Source organism: Heptranchias perlo, chromosome 36 (genome assembly GCF_035084215.1).
Source record: "Heptranchias perlo isolate sHepPer1 chromosome 36, sHepPer1.hap1, whole genome shotgun sequence".
NCBI lineage: Eukaryota > Metazoa > Chordata > Chondrichthyes > Hexanchiformes > Hexanchidae > Heptranchias > Heptranchias perlo.
In genome coordinates, this window is record NC_090360.1 from 15,469,232 (window position 1) to 15,492,398 (window position 23,167).

The following is a 23,167-nucleotide window of genomic DNA, read 5'->3' on the forward strand; positions in this document are numbered from 1 at the left end:
ATGCACCCAAAGGCTGCACATCACTTGCAGTTTGCAGTCTCGCTGCCATGGCTGACCCCTGTCGGCGTCAAAGGTCTGAGTTATGAGGAAAGGTCGGAGAAATGTTTCAGCCTGGAAAGTAGACGTCTGAGAGGTGATCTTATCGAGGTGCTCAAGATCGCCAAGGGAACAGAACAGGCACATCCGGAATATTACTGAAATTAAATTGCAAGAGTAGGACGAGGGGACATGGGTTCCAACTCGTAAAAGATAACTTTAGGACGGATATCAGGACAGTCCTTTTCACAAATATCCCAAGCCCCCACCGCCGAAACGGTGCATGGGGCAGGTTAAAATTGGGTGAGTCGACTCACCGGCCCACGGTAACTCCATTCCTGAGCGGCGCCATTTTCTTTTCGCTGACTTTCAACTCGGCCAAGGCTTCCGCTACAGGTAGGCGGGGGTCTAATTGAAATGTAAAAGTCGCAGTCCGTTCACATCATTGGTGCCACAATGCTATTTAAACTAGAACTTGGGGAGAGAGCTGGGGGAGACTCGCCTAATGGCAATCCCACCAGAAAAACCTAGTTGGAAGAGGCCAAGCTAAGTTTAATTTTTTTTAACTCTTTGGGAGGATTCCTTGGGGACCAGGAGGTGCAGGGTTCCTCCGGGCTCCCGGAAGGAACACCCCTGGCCTCTCCGCCCTCCCTCTCCCTCTCCACACCTTACCCCAGCACTTACCTTTTGCCTGGGACCGTTCCCTGGGATCCATGTCCCGCTCCCGCCTGCCGGCCTTGACATCATTCCCGCCGGTTTCAAGCGGGAGACAGATGTGAAACACTAAAATGAGGCCGGCCTGTTAAAATCAGACGAGCTTCGCTTCCCAACTTCCTGATGGTCCCCCCTCCCTTCCCCCAATGTACCAATCCTATCCTGAGTTAAAATCAGCCCCGTTATCTTAGCATATCAAATCTAAAGGGAGGAGCATGGTTTTCTTAACCAAAAGAAATCTTAGGCCATAAACAAGAAATGGGAACAATAGAAGCAGATTTAGGATTAGCCCATACCATGCAGTCTCCTAGAAAGATCTTTATTATTGGAGGGGAATAGAGACCATTTGTCCCTAAATGATGTTTGTTTATTTATTTAGATTATTCAGCCAGAACGAACAAAGCACTGTAAACTCTGCAACTCCTGCATGGTGAACTTTGACCACCACTGCCTTTTCCTGATGAAATGTGTGGCCAAAAATAACCATCGCCTCTTCGTTCTGTTCCTCGTGGAAGTGCTCGTCTCTCACCTGGCCTTCATAGCATCAGCTCTATATTCCTTACACCTTCAGTACAACCTGAACCTGGAGGTGCTGCCGACCGTTCTCTGTGACGAGCCCTGGGTGGTGGGACTGGCTCTGATGAACATGGCCACCGTCTTGTGGGAACTTGTGGTCCTGAAGGATCAACTCGCGATGATCTCCTTAAACGCCACGTCCATGTTCAGGAACACGCCAAACGCCATGGCCTGCACATGGGAACACCGTGTGAAAACCATTGCAGTATTCCTCATCACTGGGAATAGGCACCAGAGCAGCCATAGAAGATTCTCAAGCAGGTTTTAAACTGTTTATTTTCCTTTTCCTTCAAGTTACAATGTAGTCACTGTTAGTTAACTCACAGCTCACTGGTAAAATGGAGTTATACATAAACGGGACTTTATTCCTAATGAATTTGTAGTAAGGATGATATTGGATTGACTGGCTAGTCAGAGGTGTTTACACTGTCACCTTAGCCAGTGCACTGTTACAGATGTTTCTTTGGCCAACCTGCCCAATTGACCCAAAGCAAATTTTTACCAGGCAAGAAGCAGAGATGAAACATAATTTCTCTGAATCGTTAGTTCAGAAGCAGCATGACTTTAAAAAAAAAACTCCTCGAGATCTTGGTTTTATGATCGTAGTCTTTCTGTTTCTCTATCTGTTTCTCCTTCCTCCGTTCTTTCCCTTTTTTATTGCTAGTTGAGAAAGGGTGGAATGATTTCCTTCTTTCCTCCTCCTGGATTTTGTTACTTTCTATCCTTCATTGCTTGTTGATATTGGCAAGTACAGTTTTTGCCCCAATCTTACCTCCAGGGCTGCCCAACCTGAGGCCACAGACCCAGGCAATCTGGCAGCCAATGTCCAGTTTGATTTGTGCTAACATTTCTTATTTGCTAGCTTGCCCCATTTGAACTTTGTGGGCCTCGAGGTTTGGAAAGGCCAGTTTTTAACACTGTTGCTTCATTGCTGGATAAATCCCAGATATCAGCAACTTCAGATTCATGCAAATTAATGGGAACATGGGTTTGAACATTATTCATGGTCCTGAGACTCTACAAATCACACGTATGTGACCCACAAAAACAGAAACTCGGACATCCCTGCCATAGGCCTCTCAGATAGATCTGATCTTAAATAACACAGCAGGTATAAGGTCTCAAATATGGCCCACCAGAACATTTGGTCCCTGGAAACATAAAACGTTCAAATTTGTATATGATTTGAAACAAAAAGATATGTATTTGTTAAGAGGAGAGCTGCAGAAGAATTTGGTAAGTACCTTAAACTGAAGGCCAAGATGCCTGACTACGAGACCGGACCACAACAACTTGCATTTATATAGCGCCTTAAACGTAGTAAAATATTCCAGGCGCTTCACAGGAGTGTTAGCAAACAGAATTTGACACAGCATTAGCTCATGAAAAGCATTTGGCCAATTTTGTTTTTGTTTGGGGAGGGAGTACATCAAAGATGTCGTGTATGCCATGACACCACGATGATTTCTGACCTCATATTGTGTGTGAAGCAAATAAAAAGTGCGCCAAATATTTTTATGTGAAGTCAGCACCTTTTTTATGGTTAAAGGAGTCCATAATTTCACCATTTTTGCTGATGTTAATAATGGACTATGAGCTGAACTGTTTGAGTTGGGAGGAGAAGATCTATTCGGAGAAGTAGAATGGTGATTATTTATATAAAAAGTGGAAGTGGATGAGTGTCCTATTCTGGCTTCCAAGGGCTTTCTCCCCCATTTGTCACCGCACTGCTTTGCTTTCCCTCAAAGTCAGAAGCTGAACTAATTTCCCAGGAAACAGGACGTGGCTGCAGATGGGCAGGAACACTCAGCCGCAATCTGCCCAGTGCGCCCATATTTAAAACATCAGCACTTCTGCGTCGATCCTGCCAATTGGGACCTTAAGACAAGACGCAGTTTCCTCTTTGTCTTCTCCTTGTAGTTCCTCTTTTCTGGTTGTAGGAATGACGGGCTGTGCGCGCGGAGAATGCTTGGGTGCACCTCTCCGTTTGCCGATCCATCTGGAAACATCCCCAATGCGTCTGCAGTAACCACACCACTGACCCCACACTCTCTCCCCTGCCACCGAAGGCTCAGAGTTGGGGCAACTCCTGGCTTGTGCATGGCATTAAAAGCCACCGTAGTCCGAGATGGAAATTAGCATGCAATTTTGGTGCAAACTGAATACTCTGCGAGGGTCCTGTGTGAAATGAGTTTGTACGTCCCAATTCATTTCCTAGTGGGCATAGATCCAACGTGCAGAGCTGCCCCCCATTTGTCACTAATTGGCAGTCTCATTCGAAGAGGCCATGGGATGGCCGCTATGGCAAATGGAAAATTGTGGCACTGGTGCAGTAGGGGATGCTCTTCTGAGGTTGGAACTGAGGCCTATAGTTGAGGCTAAGTACACTACCTGTGGCTACGGTACACTTAAGCTGGATGTGCTTGATGCCAACACTGGATGTTGGAAATGGGAGAAGTTCCATACCTGACACCAACATCCTTCACCTTGAGGAGCACAAAAATTAGGGAGGTGGGAGAAAAGTCTCACAAGTAAGGGAAGCTAAGTACTGCTGAGGTATGCTACAGAGTAGCAGAATATGGTGTTTCAGTAGACCTTAGCATCTCCGACAATGACCTTGATGCGTGACTGGTCTTCATTCTAAAATATTTTTTGTCCACAATTGCCTACACAGGCTGCAGGAATTGACAAGTTTCCTAATGTTTCATTTTTACAAGCCTTCAGAGGCCTTTTCCAGCTGCAATTACTCCCATCTCTGGCATCCTTGGCTCTTCGTCCTGTTAGTGGTTTTGCTGAGCTGCCGACTTTGATTGTGAATAATTTGAAACCAAAGATTCACTCAGAACATATGTTCCTAGAAGCGGAGATCGGAGGGGCGGGCTTTTAAAATAGAACCAAAAGTTATAAATCAATTTTTCACAAGTAGAAAAAAATTCTTCACTCGTAATGAAGCTTTTGGTTGGATCCCAGTGTGGCCAGGCAGCAAGAAAGAGAGATCCAATTATAGAATAGACGTGGTGAATCCAGGATTTGAAAACAAAGCCTAGATTGTTCGAGGCTAAAGGAAATTAGACAATCATGGAATTTTATAGCTCATATGGAGGCCATTCAGCACATCAGCCTTGCTGGCTCTCCTTTTATAGTTTTTCAAATATTTATCCACTTCCCTTTTAAAAGCGATTATGGATTTTGTTTCTGGTAAGATATTACCATGTCTTAACAACGCTCTACATAAAACCCTCTGCATTCAGGACAAGTGATATCCCCCACGGTTGACTAGCTTGCACACTTGTACAAACACACACAGGCTCACAGATAAAGAATGGTGCAAGTCACTAGAAAGCGGCTGGCAGCCATGGACCTGTACCTAACCAGATACAGCAGCTTCAGGAGCACTAAAATTGCTAATTTACAGGGATTCGTCAGTCACAAGTGGAATTCTATTCATCGCAGAACATAAAACAGGCGCTGTCACATCGGCCGCACATTGTCCGATTTTCCTTTCCACTGATTTCACAACACATATCGGAGCCCGCCAGACTTTCCATCCATAATGGGCGGGCTCTGTTACAGGCGGGTGATCCTCCCCATTTGATTTTCCTCTCTGCGCTGTGACCGGGTAATTATTTACACGCAACACAAGCTTGCATTTATACAGCGTCTTTAACAGAGGAAAACGTCCCAAGGCGCTTAAATGAAGAGGACGATCTGCCTCTCTACAGCCCATTCCCTGCAAAGTTACAAACTGCAAGAATGTTCTTCTGTTGGTTATTGGATTGCCATGGTGATGGGGGGAGCATGGCAACGGGGTGATTTCTTCTGTTCCCTCTTTGGTGAAATCATAAACACAGCTTTAAAATATGTTTTGATGGTTTCACTGCTAAAAGCTGACAGAGGCTATCTTGTCCCTTGATGAGGTTTAGAAGATTATGGGGTGGTCTAGAATCGCAGACTCACTGAATGGTTACAGCACAGAAGGAGGCCATTCGGCCCATCGTGCTAGCTCTTTGTAAGAGCGATCCAGTTAGTCCCATTCCCCCGCTCTTTCCCTGTAGCCCTGCAAATGTTTTCCCTTCAAGTATTAATCCAATTCCTTTTTGAAAGCCATGATTGAATCTGCTTCCACCACCCTTTCAGGCAGCGCATTCCAGATCATAACAACTCGCTGCGTAAAAAAGTTTTTCCTCAAGACGCCTTTGGTTTTTTTGTTAATCACCTTAAATCTGTGTCCTCTGGTTCTCGACTCTTCCGCCAAGGGGATCAGTTTCTCTTTATTTACTTTATTTAAACCCTTCCTGATTTTGAACACTTCTATCAAGTCTCCTCTTAACCTTCTCTGCTCTAAGGAGAACAACCCCAGCTTCTCCAGTCTATCCACGTAACTGAAGTCCCTCATCCCTGGAACCATTCTAGTAAATCTTTTCTGCACCCTTTCGAAGGCCTTCACATCCTTCCTAAAGTGTGGTGCCCAGAATCTAATCGAGGTATTTAAAATGATAAAGGGATTCAATAGGGTAGCAACAGAGAAACTCGTTCCTCTGGCAGGGGAATCTGGAACAAGGGGGGCATAATCTTGAAATTAGAGCTTAGGCCTTTCAGGAGTGAAATCAGGAAGCACTTTTTCACACAAAGGGTAGTGGAAATCTGGAACGCTCCCCCAAAAAGCTTTGGATGCTGAGTCATTTGAAATTTTCAAGACTGAGGTCAATAGATTTTTGTTAGGTAAGAGTATCAAGAGATATGGAACAAAGGCAGATAAATGGAGTTGAGGTAGAGATCAGCCATGATCTAACTGAATAGCGGAACAGGCTTGAGGGGCTGAATGGCCTACTCCTGTTCCTATGTTCTAACGGAATTGTTTTGCGTAATTATTTTAGAAAGACGGGTTAACTTTCAGGCATACCATATCCCACCTATACCGGGAGCTAGTTTCCAAACTGGTACATGTCAAACTTAGACCTTCTCCGGCCTTTATTTTTCCCGATTAAAATGCATTTCAAATATGTGAATTCAGAAAAGTGTTTTATTAATTTTAATGTATATTTTGGAATTGATCCAATCACTGTTCTGTGAATCAATTTTTAAGAAGCTGCTTTGGAGATGTGAGCTCTTGAAAAGTTTTGGCACATTTCATAACAGCTGGGGGTCAGGTCAGTTTTATTTGTTACAGGCCGCATTGAAATTATGTTTCTAGGATGTCATAAAAACTACAATAAAAATATGTTTAGAATTTCACTGCAAATAGCAAACTTAGGAACCAGACCCCCTGTGGGGGGGAACCAGACCCCGTTTGATGCGTTTTTTCTGATGGGATTGTTCTGTGTAATTATTGTAGAATCTATGAATTAACTTTCAGGCACACTATATCCCATTTCTAGACTGGGAGCCAGATTCGAAACTGTCAGACTTCAAACTTGGATCATTTCAATTTTTTTTCCAATTACAATGCATTCTAAAATAAGTGAACACAATAATTTGGTGGATAATTGCACACTTGGTGTGATACTGAGCCTCACAGAGCCCAAAGGTCCCAGGTTTAGTCCCTAGCCAGTACTGAGTTAACTGCTCTTTGCCAGCTTGACAAAATGGGCACTGTAACTGCGCTGAGCTGCCCTGGGACAGGGAAGGAGGAAGTAAAATCAGCCTCGGTTCCAGCTCCAAATCGATATCTAGCACCCTCTGCAGGAAAGTGTGGACATTGTGCTTGGACAGGGTTGGGCACATTTGTGATGCCCCTTGAGTTCAAATAGTTCACTGCACCAATTCACATTTGATAAATGATCAATTAGAAGAGGTGCCAAGGAGCAGTCACCACCTGTGGAACTATAACCCCCTCCCCCGAGAGTCAACCCTATAACCCCCTCCCCCCGAGAGTCAAACCTGTAACCCCCTCCCCCCGAGAGTCAACCCTGTAACCCCCTCCCCCCGAGAGTCAAACCTGTAACCCCCTCCCCCCGGGAGTCAAACCTGTAACCCCCTCCCCCCGAGAGTCAACCCTGTAACCCCCTCCCCCCGGGAGTCAAACCTGTAACCCCCTCTCCCCGGGAGTCAAACCTGTAACCCCCTCCCCCCGGGAGTCACCCTGTAACCCCCTCCCCTCGGGAGTCAACCCTGTAACCCCCTCCCCCCGGGAGTCAAACCTGTAACCCCCTCCCCCCGGGAGTCAACCCTGTAACCCCCTCCCCCCGGGAGTCAACCCTGTAACCCTCTCCCCCCGAGAGTCAACCCTATAACCCCCTCCCCCCGAGAGTCAAACCTGTAACCCCCTCCCCCCGGGAGTCAAACCTGTAACCCCCTCCCCCCGGGAGTCAACCCTGTAACCCCCTCCCCCCGGGAGTCAACCCTGTAACCCCCTCCCCCCGGGAGTCAACCCTGTAACCCCCTCCCCCCGGGAGTCAAACCTGTAACCCCCTCCCCCCGGGAGTCAACCCTGTAACCCCCTCCCCCCGGGAGTCAACCCTGTAACCCCCTCCCCCCGGGAGTCAACCCTGTAACCCCCTCCCCCCGGGAGTCAACCCTGTAACCCCCTCCCCCCGGGAGTCAAACCTGTAACCCCCTCCCCCCGGGAGTCAAACCTGTAACCCCCTCCCCCCGGGAGTCAAACCTGTAACCCCCTCCCCCCCGAGAGTCAAACTCTTCAGGAAGAGGTCATAAAAGGAAAAAAATAATTTTATTTGTTCCTTTGAGGCACAGACTCACTGGCAATAACCCCATGTTTATTCCATCCATGTTACAATGTCATCCGTCTCCCTCAATCACAAGTGTGTACACAATGTTTATGTGTATCCCACACCTTCAACAGTATTGCAGTTTGTACAAAATAGTGTTTTGCTGTATTATATATCATTCCGTTGAATGTAAAAGCCATGCTAAATAAAAAGTGTTTCAAAATTATATTCCATGATGACTGGTGTTTAATATTAGGCGGTTTTCAAATGCAGGGCTGCCATAGTTCGTTATTTATTTTAAAAGGTAAATTTAATCCTTTGCTCTTCTTTGATCTCCCAGTATAAAACCATCTGTGAGAGTAACACTGGGAAGAGTAAGAGGGTAACACTGGGAAGAGTGAGAGAATGACAGTAGGAACCGTGTAAGAGTAATAGTGGCCCCACGAGAGTTGCACTGGGAACCATGTGACAGTAGTGCTGGCAAACATGTCAGAGTAGCACTGGGAACCGTGCGAGAGTAGCACTGGGAACCGTGCGAGAGTAGCACTGGGAACCGTGCGAGAGTAGCACTGGGAACCGTGCGAGAGTAGCACGGAACCACATGACAGTAACACTGGGAACAGTGTGAGAGTAACATTGGGAACTGGAAGAGAGTAATGCTGGGGATTGACAGTAACATGTGAAGGTAATACTGGGAACTGTCCCATGAGCCATGTGAGGGTCAGCACTAGAATTGGAAGAGAATAACACTGAACCCTGAGAGTAACACTGGGAACTATGCTAGAGTCACACGGTGTGACTCTTGCTCTAGTTTTTCTTTTCCACAGAGTAATATCCTTAGACTTCTGTTCATTGATTCCCCATGATGGCACATTTGAGATTAGGAAGTCAGCAACCAGAGGAGAAAACACAGAATTCCCACCACTTCATGGTCACCATGACCTCTATGCAGGCCTCAGTTATAGTCCCATTTGCACCGTGATCTCCATTTTTTTTGGATTAAGCTGCAATTTCACAGCCCCTGGCAGAATTCTCTGAATCAAAAGGATTTCATTCAGTAGATACATCAAAGTCTAAAAAAAAAATTAACAAAATCAATATTTAGAGGTTACTTCATATTCAGAGCTTGTGTTATGAGCAGAACTGGCTGGGGAGAGACTAGAAGCTTAGGTTGCATTTATGCACCAAATTTAATATTGGTGCTTAGATGTGGAGAGAAACTGCCTCGTACCAACACCACAATTGTAGTGTAAATGCACCCTTACTGTTTCTTCATAGATTCCAGTGTATCTGCATGTTTCACCACTTAAAGAAGCCAGCCCAGATTGATGGAATGAAAGTCTCCTCGGACTGTTGTCAGGAGATTCTGTGTGAAACAAGTTGGAACCGTCTCAATCCTGTTCCTAACAGAGTTGAGCAAAAAATATTTCCAATTTAGCACTAATCTCAGTCAGATATTTCATCGGATGGTATAGCAGAGGGTGCCTTCTGAGGTAAGGCTGACACACATTGCTAAGATGTGGAGATGCCGGTGATGGACACATTGCTAAAGCAGAGCAGAGAAAGTTTTAATCTACACTTAACGATACTTAAACTGATCTGCTTGATGCAGGCGTCGGGTACCTGGAAATGGAAAGTGTTCCGTAGGCCGAGAAGGTTGCAAATCTTTAAAAACCCATTGGGTGATGATTTGTGCTTAAGCCTTTATTTTTACTGAGAAGCTTAGGTGAAGGGCCAAGACCCAGAGTGCAGGGCATCACCAAGGTTGAGAACAGTAGGAGAGAAGATGATATAGGCCCAGGGATGATTAGTTGACATCAATCTTGTGTTTTAAATGTCTATGGAAGGGAAGACTGAGGGAGATAAGGAGTTTTAACAGATCTGAACTGGGAAAGAATGAGAGACACTGTGATAACTCTCAATTTCGACAGAGTGAGTATGCAAAGAGGAGAAAGAGTGTATAGGATGATGACATATTCTGATTTTGCTCTGCTTTATTCAGTTTATACATTGATTGATTGTTATGTAATTATATATTTTTCCTGTAACAATGGATTCATTTTTAAAAGATGGAAAAAGGTAAAATGGAAATTTGAGACAAATGGGTGGCTCGAATGGGTGGTTTTCTTTTATTCCATACACGAGACATTCCTGCAATCTACAGCAGGATCTGTCTGTACGTGTGCCGAAAAGTTATTCACTTCCCTGCCGACTGAGTGCAGCTCAAGTTGCCATCAGCTGACTGATTCACTCAGAGCAGAACAACTTGTAGAAAAGTGCCTCCTGTACATTCCATCAAACAGTAAGGCTGCTTAAATTTATATTTCTGAGCAATTCAGCTGCACTTTCTTTGGGAATGATTAATCATCGTTCATGCTGTCACTTCCCTTTAGTGTTTCGTTCTATAGATCTGAGGCATTTACGTTATATTGTGATTGTAATCTCACTAATATTGAATAAATTTGATTTTGTATTTAAAAAAAGACAAGGCAAACAAGATTCTCCGATACACCTCAAGAACATCTGATTACAGATATAAACAAGTTATTTAATTCTTTTTAACTCATTGGTGGAGTCACATTTGGAATATTGTGTGCAGTTTTGGTCACCTCTTCAGAAGGACAGAGAATATTCAGGAGGGTCCTAAATTCTAAAGACAGACTGGCTGAACTGGAGACAAAAGAACTGAGCAACATGATCCAGCCTTTAAAATTGTTAAATTAATGGCTAATTATCCATAGAAATATATAGTTTTTAACTTCAGTTTTGATCACAAGACTGATTGGAGACAAGGTTACAAAATAGTCAAGTCTTACAAAGGCTAGGAATTCGTAGATTTTTTTTCCCCCACAGATTGGTTTACGTTGGGATGGATTTCTATTAAAGTTAAATTAGTGCTAAATCAGTTTTAAAAACATAAGAAATAGGAGCAGGAGTAGGCCATACGGCCCCTCGAGCCTGCTCCGCTATTCAATAAGATCATGGCTGATCTTCTACCTCAACTCCACTTTCCCACCCAATCCCCATATCTCTTGATTTCCTTAGAGTCCAAAAATCTATCGATCTCAGTCTTGAATATAATCAACGACTGAACATCCATATTCACAGTTTTAAAGATAGCCAGGATTGAAGGTCATAAGGGTGAATTGAGGATTAGTTGATCGAAGAGTTTTTTCACCTCTGAGGCATGATATTCAGGACATGGACATTTATCGCCGTTCCTTCATCGTCGCTGGGACAAAACCCTGGAGCTCCCTCCCGAACATCACTGTGGGAGCACCTTCACCACATGGACTCCAGCGGTTCAAGAAGAAGGCCCACCACCACCTTCTCAAGGGCAACTAGGGATGGCCAATAAACGATGATCTTGCCAGCAACGCCCACATCCTGAGAATGAATTGTTGATGGAGAGAGATGAAATTTTAGTTCTTAGATGATCTCAGAGCTTCTCTGTGACCTGATCACTAGAAAGGGTGAGCAGTTCTGACTTGGCGCCCCAGGTGAAACGTTAGTCTGTGCTTTCCTGTCAGACGTTGACTGATCTGTGCATTTTCTGTTTTCAATTCTGAGCCTTTTAAATGAAAAGAATCTTAACAGGTCAGCAAAATAATGTGAGAAATGATGATATCTAGATCGCAGTATAGTAGCCTGGTATCAATACCTTGGTGCATACTCCGACCTGGTGGGATGGATACATTTTATGGACAGACAAATAAAGCCTGTGGGAATCTGCATTGCAGTCCGTGAGAAGTGCAGCATTGGCCTACATAACCACAGTTACTGCACTTCAAAAAGGAATTCTTTGTGTGTAGTGCTTTGAGACTTTTCAACGTGCTAAGCTGCTTTATACATGGGAGTGTTACTGCATTTTTCAGTTGGTGGGAGGTGGCGATGAGTTAGAGGCAGGTTCTGGCGGGTTGACCACGCTGAAGCAGATCTCGTAACAAAAGGTAACCAGCAAAATAGAGCGGCAGAAAACACAGATCAAACGAAATGTTAGGAGATCCTGCAGCAAAGCTACAGGAAATGAATGGTCCACTCAACCTGATCCAAGGGTATTTAATGTACACCGGACTGTAGGTGGAAGGGTAGCCTGAGGGTGACATCACCAAGTTGTTTAACCGTTAATCGGAAGGCCAAGTTAGAAAATCGCTAACATTCCCAATCCAACTTCCCGAAGAGATGAATTTGTCAATCACAGCCAGATTGTCCAGGTGAGTGGAATAAATGCAACTCTACCTACAGCCCTAACCAATGATTGGCATCACATCTACAGTAAGGTCGCCCAATTGACAAGGGAAGGAGAGAGTTTGGGAGAGGGGTGTGGGGGGAGAGAAAGAAGAGCAAAAGGGAAAGGGCAGCAGGGGAAATGACACACATGAAAAGAAATTATCTGGGGTTACCTTACGAAGAAAAGCAACAGTCAGCTTATAGTGAAGTGGTAGTATCGGCTTGTTGATTCAAATTTGTGGGATTTTTGCTGCTCTTTCAATGTCACATCCCTCCAGTTGACTTTCTGCTTTGTTTTTTGTCAAGGGGAATGATGCATGAGGATGTGGTTTCTCGCTACATTCTTCTGCTTATAACTGGTGAGGCAGGACAGCAGATGCAAGAAAATGTGGAGAAGTCGCTACTGTAGCAGGAAACATGTGGAAACAAAGATCAAGGCAGTCCCCGAGTGGTATGTTGTATTATTTTGTTCATTAAATGTGAGGACTATGGAACTGTAAACTAGTAATTTCTACATAAAACTAGTAGACTTATATTAGAATAAGGCAACTTAATTGGCTGGAGCAGAGGCATTAATCTTTCTCTTATGGTTATACATTTGAAGAATTTAATTAAGATTTCTGCAAACTGCTGTGGAGAGGCAGAATGGAACATTCATAAAGTCTTGCAGAGGAGTTTAAATTCGAAAGTGTTGGACTTTCTACTGACCACTGCAGTGTATGAAAATACAGGCTCTATTGCAGAATAGGGAACTTCGGCTAATTATAACACTTGGCTGTCAACTTATGATTCAGTTAACTCTCTTCCCTGGTCCCTGCAAAAGAAAAATTCCACTAAAGTCACAGTGAAAACTGACCAACAAAATGAGACCTGTTTTTTTTTAATACTTTCTGTTCTTCTCAGTTACATTAGGAATGTCCAAGGATGCGGTTTGTAAGCATTTCAGTTCCACATCTTATTAACCCCGTGGCCACCATAACTGTTAATTGTGTGACCAATGTGTTTATGCAAAGAATCCTACAAAATGGAGATTTTGAATTTACACTGTAATATCAAGTGGAAAATTGTTTTATTTGTGAAGTGAGAAAGACGTTCTTTCCCTGCCCAAAAGTTCAGCATGGAAGAGGTGTCAATATACTTGTGTATAGAAAGAGGCTATAAGGTTCCTGGGGCTAGGGAGGATGCAAACTAGCAGCTGTGGGGAGGGGAGGGGGGTGTGTGGGGGGAGAGGAGGGGCCAGGATCCAGACCCTTCAGGATTCTGCCCTTTTCAGCCCCATTGGAAATCTTGGGCCTTTTGGGAATGGGCTCATTATGAGCCCAGTCACAAATTCTAAGATAATGTAAATGAGGGAAATGTGATCTACAATGTACTTTCCTGACTTAGATGCTTAGCATTGCTGGATCCCAGGGATAAAAGAAAGAACTTGCATTTATATAGCGCTGTTTACAATCTCAGGATGTCCCAAAGCACTTTACACCCAATGAAGTCCTTTTGAAGTGTAGTCACTGTTGTCATGTAGGAAATGCAGCAGCCAAATTGCACACAGCAAGGTCCTATCAACAGCAATTAAATAGATGACCAGATAATCTGTTTTAGTGATGTTGGTTGAGGGATAAATATTGGCCAAGACACTAGGAGAACTCCCCTGCTCTTCTTGGAATAATGCCATGGAATCTTTTACTTCCAACTGGGAGGGCAGATGGGGCCTCGGTTTAATGTCTCATCCGAACGATGGTACCTCTGACAGTGCAGCAGTCCTTCAGGACTGCACTGGAATGTCAGCCTAGAGTATGTGCCCAACTCTGTGGAGTGGGGCCTTCTGACTCAGAGGAGAGAGTGCTACCACTGAGCCAAGGCTGACACTTTGGAGCTAGGGCTGTGGGAGTGTGGGGAGTCCTAAAATCCAGAGGCCAGTTTCACGAAGCGATTGACCGCATTGTTCAAACTGGTAGCAGGAGGAATCGGGAGCATTTTAAACATTCTTGCCCCCACTCCACCACCCCCCCTCTCCCACCACTGGGACGGGCATTCCATTGGCACCAGAACAGCGTAGGCACCAGCCCAGAATATTTAAATTGATTTGGCCCCAGGATTTTGGACAGGGTCAGGGAATTAGTCTGTGTGGCAAGGTGGGGATGGTGCTCTGCTCCAGATCTACCTCCCCCAGGTCTCCCGGGAATCTCGGCAAGGCAGAGGGGGGCAAGGGAGAGATATGTTAATTTTTATTCCCTCCAGCGCTTATGTCACGTTGCCTGGCAAAGCGGGATTGGGGCGGGGGGGTAGGGGGGAGACAGTCTGCTCGCCCGCATGTTTCTGCTGGCCTTATCTACTAGGAGGCAGACAAGAGCACAGTTTATAATTTTGCATTCCACCCGCAGTGAAGGTGACTACCATCTGTGTGTGTCTCTCCTCAACCCCAACCACAAACAAAAATCCAGATGTGAACCTCCGTAATCCTTATCACTCCATACCATGGCACCTTGAAAGACAAATATGTTGCTTTTTTATGCTATGCAGCAGGATTGGCATAGCTCTACATCAAACTGTTGAAATAAATTATTGTTAACTTTGAAATCCAGTGCTGATATCATCAAGGGAACTCGCTGGGACTTCCTGAGTATAACAATGTGAGAAAGCAAAATTTAACTTCAGAGTTGATAACATTGTTATTCCAGTGTACTTAGGCAGTCTCACCATTTCTGTTTAATTTCCTCACCCTGCCTCAGTAACTCGTCTCACCTTAGATGCCTGGCACTTGAAATTCCTATCAATAAGGCTAATTACCGGATCGATCTCAAAAAATAATAGATTCCAAACTGAAATAAGCCGTTCTAATCCTGGAAAAATGATTGGAATTGTGTGATCATTTGGAATATTGTGCGCAGTTTTGGATACCCTATCTTTAAAATGACAATGATTGGAGTGGACTTAGAGAAGAGTGATAAGGGTTAAGGGTTGGGTTGGGCGTTAAGTTATGAAAAGAAATTTCTTTCCTTGCTAATTTTCTCCCCTCCTTTTCGAAGGTGTTAAATCTAGATGTTGTGTGGCATGGTCCCATGGGTGTTGGAGGCCCTTTGTGCATTGCTTAAGTAGCCATTATGCATGCATAAGTCTCAGCAGGCCATTCAATTGTGGGAAGCATCACAGCTCCTTACAAAAGGTCCACACATGTACACTATCCATGAGGCGTCAGTAAATAGCAATCAGGAGCGGGAACTTTACCTGCTTTTCCCCTCTAAACTAGGGGCACAGAGGCCAGTTGTAACACAGATCAGTAAACTCAGCACAGATCAAACCCAGAACCTTCCTGCTCCATTTGACTCAGTTACTCACCGGATAATCTCACGGGGTCATTTATAAAGCCATGCTTTGATTGCTAGACGCTGGTACTATTTCCCTCTTTAACAGAGATTGGAGTGGTGTACAGATTACCAGTGCTACAATATTAATTCTTTCTTGCTGCTTTTTCCAGGGTTTCCTGTCAGTATTAAGGGTGTACTGTCACATTAACTATTACTTCATTGGCACTGATGGTTGTGGTCACTTCTTTCAATCTGAAGGTTTGAATTTCAAACCATGTGAGAAACACAGCCTATACTCCTAGTTAGTGACCCATGCCAACCTTACAGCTCTTTCATTGATTACCATTCATACTCACTGATTACTATTTATACTCATTGGTTACCATTCTCACGCATTGATTACCATTCTCACGCATTGATTGCCATTCACACCCATTGATTACCACTCACACCCATTGATTACCATTCTCACGCATTGATTACCATTCTCACGCATTGATTACTATTCACACCCATTGCTTACCATTCACACCCATTGCTTATCACTCACACCCATTGATTACCACTCACACCCATTGATTACCACTCACACACATTGATTACTATTCACACACATTGATTACTATTCATACCCATTGATTACCACTCACACGCATTGATTACTATTCACACACATTGATTACCACTCACACCCATTGATTACCACTCACACCCATTGATTACTATTCATACCCATTGATTACCACTCACACCCATTGATTACCACTCACACCCATTGATTACCACTCACACCCATTGATTACTATTCACACCCATTGATTACTATTCATACCCATTGATTACTATTCATACCCGTTGATTACCATTCACACTCATGCTCCAACAGGGCAAGCATCAGCTTGACTAGGAAATCAATCCTAGTCTTTATTCTCATTTACAACCAGATTTTTATATAGTTCTTTTTTATAAAAGACCCATATTGGGAAATGATAGGTGCCCTGCTCATGATTTTTCCGATATGACTGGTAGGAGTGAGGCTCCTCACCACCAGCATGTACCTGGAATATTACCCCAATGTCTTTCCATATATAAGATGGTAAATTTATGTTGCGCTGGTAATAATAAAATCCATGGTGTGTGTATTTTGGAGGTTTTACCAAGTCAACAGTTGTTTTAGCATTCACTATTGGTCAGGCCACTGGCATAATTAAACCCCTAATATGTATCTTTGCCCAGCACTCATTGTTGCCAAGATAATTGTTACCATTTCAAACTTATTTTAGTTAATACTGAACAATATTATAATTATCATATCTCATCCAGCTTTTGGCCTAAGGGTGGTGACACTGAGACCTTGTGACAGCCAGGCACTGCTCATCTCTTGTTTGTCTACATGAAGGTCCCAGGTTCGATTCCCAGTCATTGCTGAGTTAGCTTATCTCAGATAGGGTGTTAATAGAGGTTGCTACAATTATGTAGGGAAGGACAAAAAAAATTGGTTAGAAATCCTCCTCTTACATAATAAATAGGAGCAGGAGTAGGCTATATGGCCCCTCGAGCCTGCTCCGCCATTCAATAAGATCATCGCTGATCTTCGACCTCAACTCCATTTTCCTGCCTGATCCCCATATCCCTTGATTCCCTGAGAATCCAAAAATCTATCAATCTCAGCCTTGAATATACTCAACGACTGAGCATCCACAGCCCTTTGGGGTAGAGAATTCCAAAGATTCACAACCCTCTGAGTGAAGAAATTCCTCCTCATCTCAGTCCTAAATGGCCGACCCTTTGTCCTGAGACTATGCCCCTTAGTTCTTGATGGCAATCTAGTGAACTCTGCTGGAAAGCGCATCTGTGAGGACCTAATATTATGTTACAAATATTTTATCAGGAGTCAGAAAGAAAGACTAGCATTTATATAGTGCCTTTCATGATCTCAGGACATCCTACAGCGCTTTACAATCAATTAAGTACTTTTGAAGTGTAGTCACTGTTGTAACTTAAGAAACATGGCAGCCAATTTGCGCACAGCAAGATCCAACAAACAACAATGTGATAATGACCAGATAATCTGGGGGGGTTTTTTAGGTGTTGGTTGAGGGATAAATATTGGCCTGAACACCTGGGATATCTCCCCACCTCTTCATCAAAATAGAGCCATGGGATCTTTTACCTCTATGTAATAGAGGTATTCAAAATTATGAGGGGTTTTGATAGAGCAAGTCGGGAGAACCTATTTCCTCTGGCAAGTGGGTCGGTAACCAGAGGTCATAGATTTAAAATAATTGGCAAAAGAACTAGAGGGGAAATGAGGAGAAATGTTTTCACACTTAGGCTTGTTAAGATCTGGAACACACTGCCTGAAAGAATGGTGGAAGCAGATTTCATAGGAACTTTCAAAAGGCAATTGGTCATGTTCTTGAAGAGGACTAATTTGCAGGGCTATGGGGAAAAAAGCTGGGGTGTGGGACTAAATTGGACAGCTCTTTCAAAGAGCTGGCACTGGCACAACGGGCCGAATGGCCTCCTTCTGTGCTGTAAGATTCTATGAGTCCAGCTCCACAAGAATGAAAGAAGACCCATCTTCTGTAGCCTGATGCTCCCTTAGATTCCCACAGAATCTAGCTCATGATTTCTTACTGAGGCAGTGTCAGCTTCCCAAATCACAGCCGACGATGGCGTGGAACGATAGCCCTCATACGCCAAGTCCTCCAACGCTGAGGTGGTGAGATACCAGCCTGGGAAAAGCTGAGTGAGGGTCATTGCTTCTTCTGATTTTCGGTGTGGGAAGGAGGAAGCGGGGGGGAAACTGCAACGATTGAGTGAGTAACTGAGCAGGGAAGAGCACAGCTACTGTGTGGAAATATCGAGGTAAATCCGTTGGTCTTGCAGCTCGGAAAATTAGCGGCACAATGTTGTAGCTCTGTCTCCAACCTGCGCTTCCTTCGAACCGCTGGCCGTGCAGGATCGCTGAATGGACCCTATTTTAACGTTCTCTACCTTGTGTTTCCCAACTGGTAACTCAACATTCAAGATAGACACAACCCACCACAGTGAATAGTTTTTGTTTTGTTATTTGGTTTAAAGGACAAGCTGTCATCCTCAGGAGCAAGTATTGCTGATTGCATCATGCACAACTGATTAATAATACATTTTAATGGCATTTACCATCATTGCAACCAATAAAAAAAAGTTTGGCAAACTTTTTTTCAAGGAGGTGATGCCCTGTTAATTAGCTTGGCCCCAGTTTTGTCTGAAAAAGCCAATGCCAAAGCCTGGCAAGGCTTGGATTAACCTGAACATCTGATCAGACAGAATTTTTCCACTTGTCACACTGGCTGTGCTTTTTTGCTGCCCTGAGTGAAATTCGAAACTTAACAAAATTTTGTTTGGAATTAAGAGAGTATTGTTCTGCAACTAGGAACTCCACCTCTGATTCCACCTTTAAAAATCTTCTCCAAACCCACCTCTTTGACCTAATATCTCTCCTTCTGGCTTGGCATCCATTTCCCTACAACTCTGTGAAACGCCTTGGGACATTTCCCTCTGCTAAAGATTCTATATAAATGCAAGTTGTTATTGTAGGAACTGGTTTGAGATTGTCCAAACTTATTTCACATTGGACCCTTACACCAAGACAGGAGAAAAACGGATAAGACCTCTCTGCCATAGGTGAGAGGGCAATGCAAATGACCTAATGTGCTTCCAGTCTCCCAACAGGGCACAATCCTATAATCTCACTGAAGCTGCAGGAAATCTAGCAAAGAGTTTAATAATTCTCAGGAGGGAAGTAAGATCTTAGGATAAGAGGAATAGGAATCAGTTTGCGTTTGGACTCTGAATTAGTTCATGTCCAGTGTGTGCCATATACAGAATAGATGAATAGGAATACAAGCAGAAAATTTGGAAATAAGCATCAGATCAGTCAGTTTCTAAAAGAAGTCAACGTTTCAGGTGGGACTTTATCAGTTTGATGAAGGATTCTGCCTGAAACATTAACTTATCTCTTCTCTTTTGAGATGCTGATTGACCTGCTGTATAAAAAGAAAGAAAGGCTTGTATTTATTTAGCGCCTTTCACAACCTCAGGCCAATGAAGTACTTTTTGAAGTGTACTCACTGTTGTAATGTAGGAAACACAATTTGCGCACAGCAAGATCCCACAAACAACAATGTGATCATGACCAGATAATCTGTTTCTTTTTTTAGTGATGTTGCTCGCGGGATAAATATTGGCCGGGGAGAACACCCTGCTTTTCTTTGAAATAGGACCGTGGGATCTTTTATGTCCACTTGAGAGAGGAGATGGGGCTTCGGTTTGGTGTCTCATCCGAAAGATGGCACTTCTGACAGTGCAGCACTCCCTCTGTAGTGCACCGGAGTGTCAGTCTAGATTTTGTGTTCAAGTCTCTGGGTGGGACTTGAACCCACAACCACCTGATTCAGAGGCAAAGTGGTTACCTCTGTATTTCAGCATTTGTGGTTTTTCGTTTCATCTCTAATAAATGATCAGAAAATGTTACAGGATAATAACACAGATGTTGTCTTCAATGGAAATGTTGATTAGTCTCATACAAGCACTGATATTGCGTCAAAGTCTCTCAAGCACACTATATATAAAATTTAAAGCAAAGTTAAAGGACCAGTGTCTTCATGAAAAAGTTTGCCAAATCTTTTTTGTTCGAGTTTGCAGAAAATCTAATGCATGAGATCCACATAGCAGGGATCACCAGATAATGATCAGGAATGGAATGTCTAGCTAGTTTTCCCTATCCCAACCCAGGGTGTGGTGAGGCCCATTGTAGCATCCTTATTGCTATCCCAGCTGACACCAGCTAACTGAGCACAGATTGGGGATTGAATCAATGGTCTTTGTAGCTCAACTACTCTCTGGGTGAACTTGCTGAGCCATTGAGGAAATTAAACACATGGTTAGGAAGACGGTGTCTCTTCGAATAAAAGATAGTCTTTTTATGTGTTTTCTTTTAGTTTGAGTAGAATATTCTTTTGGGCAGGAAAGACTGCGATGAAAGCCCCCAGTGATGCATCATGTGACAGGAAGAACAATTCTACAGGGATTTTTTTTGCAAGGAAATGAATGTTTTTCTCCATAATTACCAACTGCTAATCAAATTGAATTCTCAGAGATCTCACATTTCAAAGCTGTACATTGTGTTGCAATTTTGCTGGCAAGTCATTAATTGCAGAGCAAAAACATTCATCATCTGCCTTTAAAAGAGGAATCTTACTCCCCTGGATATTAAAGGCCATTGTCTTTGTGAAGGTATTTTGTGTCAAAATTGAATCACTGACACATAGTAAGAATGCTTCATGGCTCTTCTCCCTCAACAAAGAAAGTTTGCCAGACATCTTTTCACGAGCACACTGCCCCTTTAACTTATGTCTGGCAACGCTCTGGTTCGGGAAAACAATTGGTAGCTTAACATATGACTGTTTAATTCTAATGGGCTAAAGGACATGGTTCGCTGTACCGAGATATGTCGGGCAAATATGATCGTTATTCATTACTAGCATTAAGCAATAACTTCCAACTGTGCAGACTAACAACACAAATCTGTCACGAAGAAATATGGAGCCTGCATTCAAATAGAGCATTCAAATCACACTTAAGATCATTTTTTTCTCTGCCAAATAAACTGCTCTTGTGTATTTGATTTTAATACCATATGATGACGCAGTGGTCAAATACTTCACCAGAAAAAAAAGCACTATATCTTTATTATTTTATTGTGGGACAAAAAGTCTCAGTAGATCAGCGAAATGAGCCGATGATCCTACGAAACTAGATCTAGGTTAATCTGGTAAACTGTCCACTTTGTGTCATATAACTTGTAGCAGCGTAAAGAAACCTCTGCACCATAATGGTCTCGGATTGTGATAGATAGATAAACTTACATTTATATAGCGCCTTTAAAGTAGTAAAATGTCCAAGGCGCCTCACTGGAGTGTTATCAGACAAAATTTGATGCCGTGCCACGTAAAGAGATATTAAGATTGGTGACCAAAAGCTTCATCAAAGAGGTAGGTTTTAAAGAGCATCTTAAAGAAGGAAAGAGAGGTGAAGAGACAGTGAGGTTTAGGGAGGGAATTCCACTGCTTGGGGCCTTGAGAGCTGAAGGCACGGTCACAATGGTAGGTCGAAGGAAATCGGGGATGCACAAGAGGCCTGATTTAGCGGAACACAGAGATCTTGGAGGGTTGTAGGGCTGGAGGAGGTTACAGAGGTAGGGAGGGGTGAGGCCATGGAGAGATTTGAACACAAGGATGGGAATTTTAAATTTGAGGCATTGGTGGACTGAGAGCCAATATAGGTCGGCGAGCACAGAGGCGATGGCTGAGCAGGACTTGGTGCGAGTTAAGATAAAGGCAGCAGAGTTTTGGATGAGCTCAAGGTTTGATGGGCCAAACCAAGCAGGAACCATGCTTGCCAATTGTGGTCTGACCTGTCCTCGTCTGACCTTTCCAGACACTCATTCCTGTTTCCTAAAAGAAGAAAAATGGAAAAACTTTTAAAACTATAATATTCTGTATGCAAGACAAGTACTTACTGAAGAGAAATAAGTGTAAGTTAAACAAGCAGTCTCCAAAATGGATGAACAGAGAAAGCAAAATGGAGAGAAGGAAGGAAAATGTATGAGCCCCAAAGATCTACGGGCCATCATCCTGGAGAAAGTTTAATAAAACCACTTAAAGGTAATGCCTTAATGTCTGACTGGCATAAAATAGGGTAAGTCAGTAATGGGGTTACACTGCAGTGCCAGTGCAATTCCTAAATGGCACGTTAATGTTTTTTTTAATTCGTTCATGGGATGTGGGTGTCGCTGGTGAGGCCAGTATTTATTGCCCATCCCTAATTGCCCTTGAGAAGGTGGTGAGCCACCTTCTTGAACCGCTGCAGTCTGTGTGGTGAAGGTTCTCCCATAGTGCTGTTAGGAAGGGAGTTCCAGGATTTTCCTCCTCGCTGGTGGCCTACTGTGGTAATTTTACAAACTCATGCTTCCGGCAGGGAGTCTCGCCAGTCAAAAGTCCATGCCGGAAATTTGGCCGCTCGATTTTCTGGCCACTCGATTTTCCGACCGTTGATTTAAATTATATTCTGTTCTTCTTTAAAATAGTCAGAGAAGATGTTTTCAGAGAGTATTTACTTTTTGAAGAAATGCTGACCTAAAAGTCAAGGCCTAAATTGACATGCTATCTGCAATTACCTTGAAATATTGTTCAATTTGCTAATGGATGCTGCAGACTTGTATACTTGAATTTTGCTAAATGTTGTCTTTCTTACATTGATGACTTCTAAGGATTATAATAGTCATTCTTGGCAGGGTGCAGAGAGGCTGTCAGGCTACATGAAGATGTATTGCCTGGCAATTTGGAGAACACTAGTCTTCCCTACAACCTCCATTTTTCTCCCCTGCTCTTCTGAAGGTGCTGACTCATGCTGGATCACATCTCCACGGGTGATGTGTGACCTGCAAAGGGTACGGTAGTGTTACTGGACTAGCAATCCAGAGGCCTGGACTAATAATCCAGAGAACCTGAGTTCAAATCCCACCATGACAGTTTGAGAATTTGAATTCAGTTTAAAAAAAAATCAGCAAAAGTGACCATGAAGCTATTG

The 23,167-nt window shown here is 43.5% G+C and overlaps 2 protein-coding genes across 3 annotated transcripts in view; both read left to right on the plus strand.

Annotated features, from left to right (window-relative positions):
* si:ch211-223a10.1 (uncharacterized) overlaps window positions 1-8,220 on the plus strand; it is a 37,626-nt gene extending 29,406 nt beyond the window's left edge. Inside the window, exon 10 of the mRNA XM_067972627.1 lies at window positions 1,130-8,220. Coding sequence (XP_067828728.1) covers window positions 1,130-1,594 — 465 coding nt within the window. The 3' untranslated portion in view covers window positions 1,595-8,220. The remainder of the gene's footprint in view (window positions 1-1,129) is intronic.
* A 4,373-nt stretch (window positions 8,221-12,593) lies between these two features.
* LOC137304136 (rho GTPase-activating protein 22-like) overlaps window positions 12,594-23,167 on the plus strand; it is a 295,940-nt gene continuing 285,366 nt past the window's right edge. For both annotated transcript variants that reach the window (XR_010958519.1, XM_067972623.1), the window contains exon 1: window positions 12,594-12,675. Coding sequence is in view for 1 of the 2 variants with exons in the window: in XM_067972623.1 (XP_067828724.1) it covers window positions 12,642-12,675 (34 nt within the window). In the remaining variant the exon portion in view is untranslated. The remainder of the gene's footprint in view (window positions 12,676-23,167) is intronic.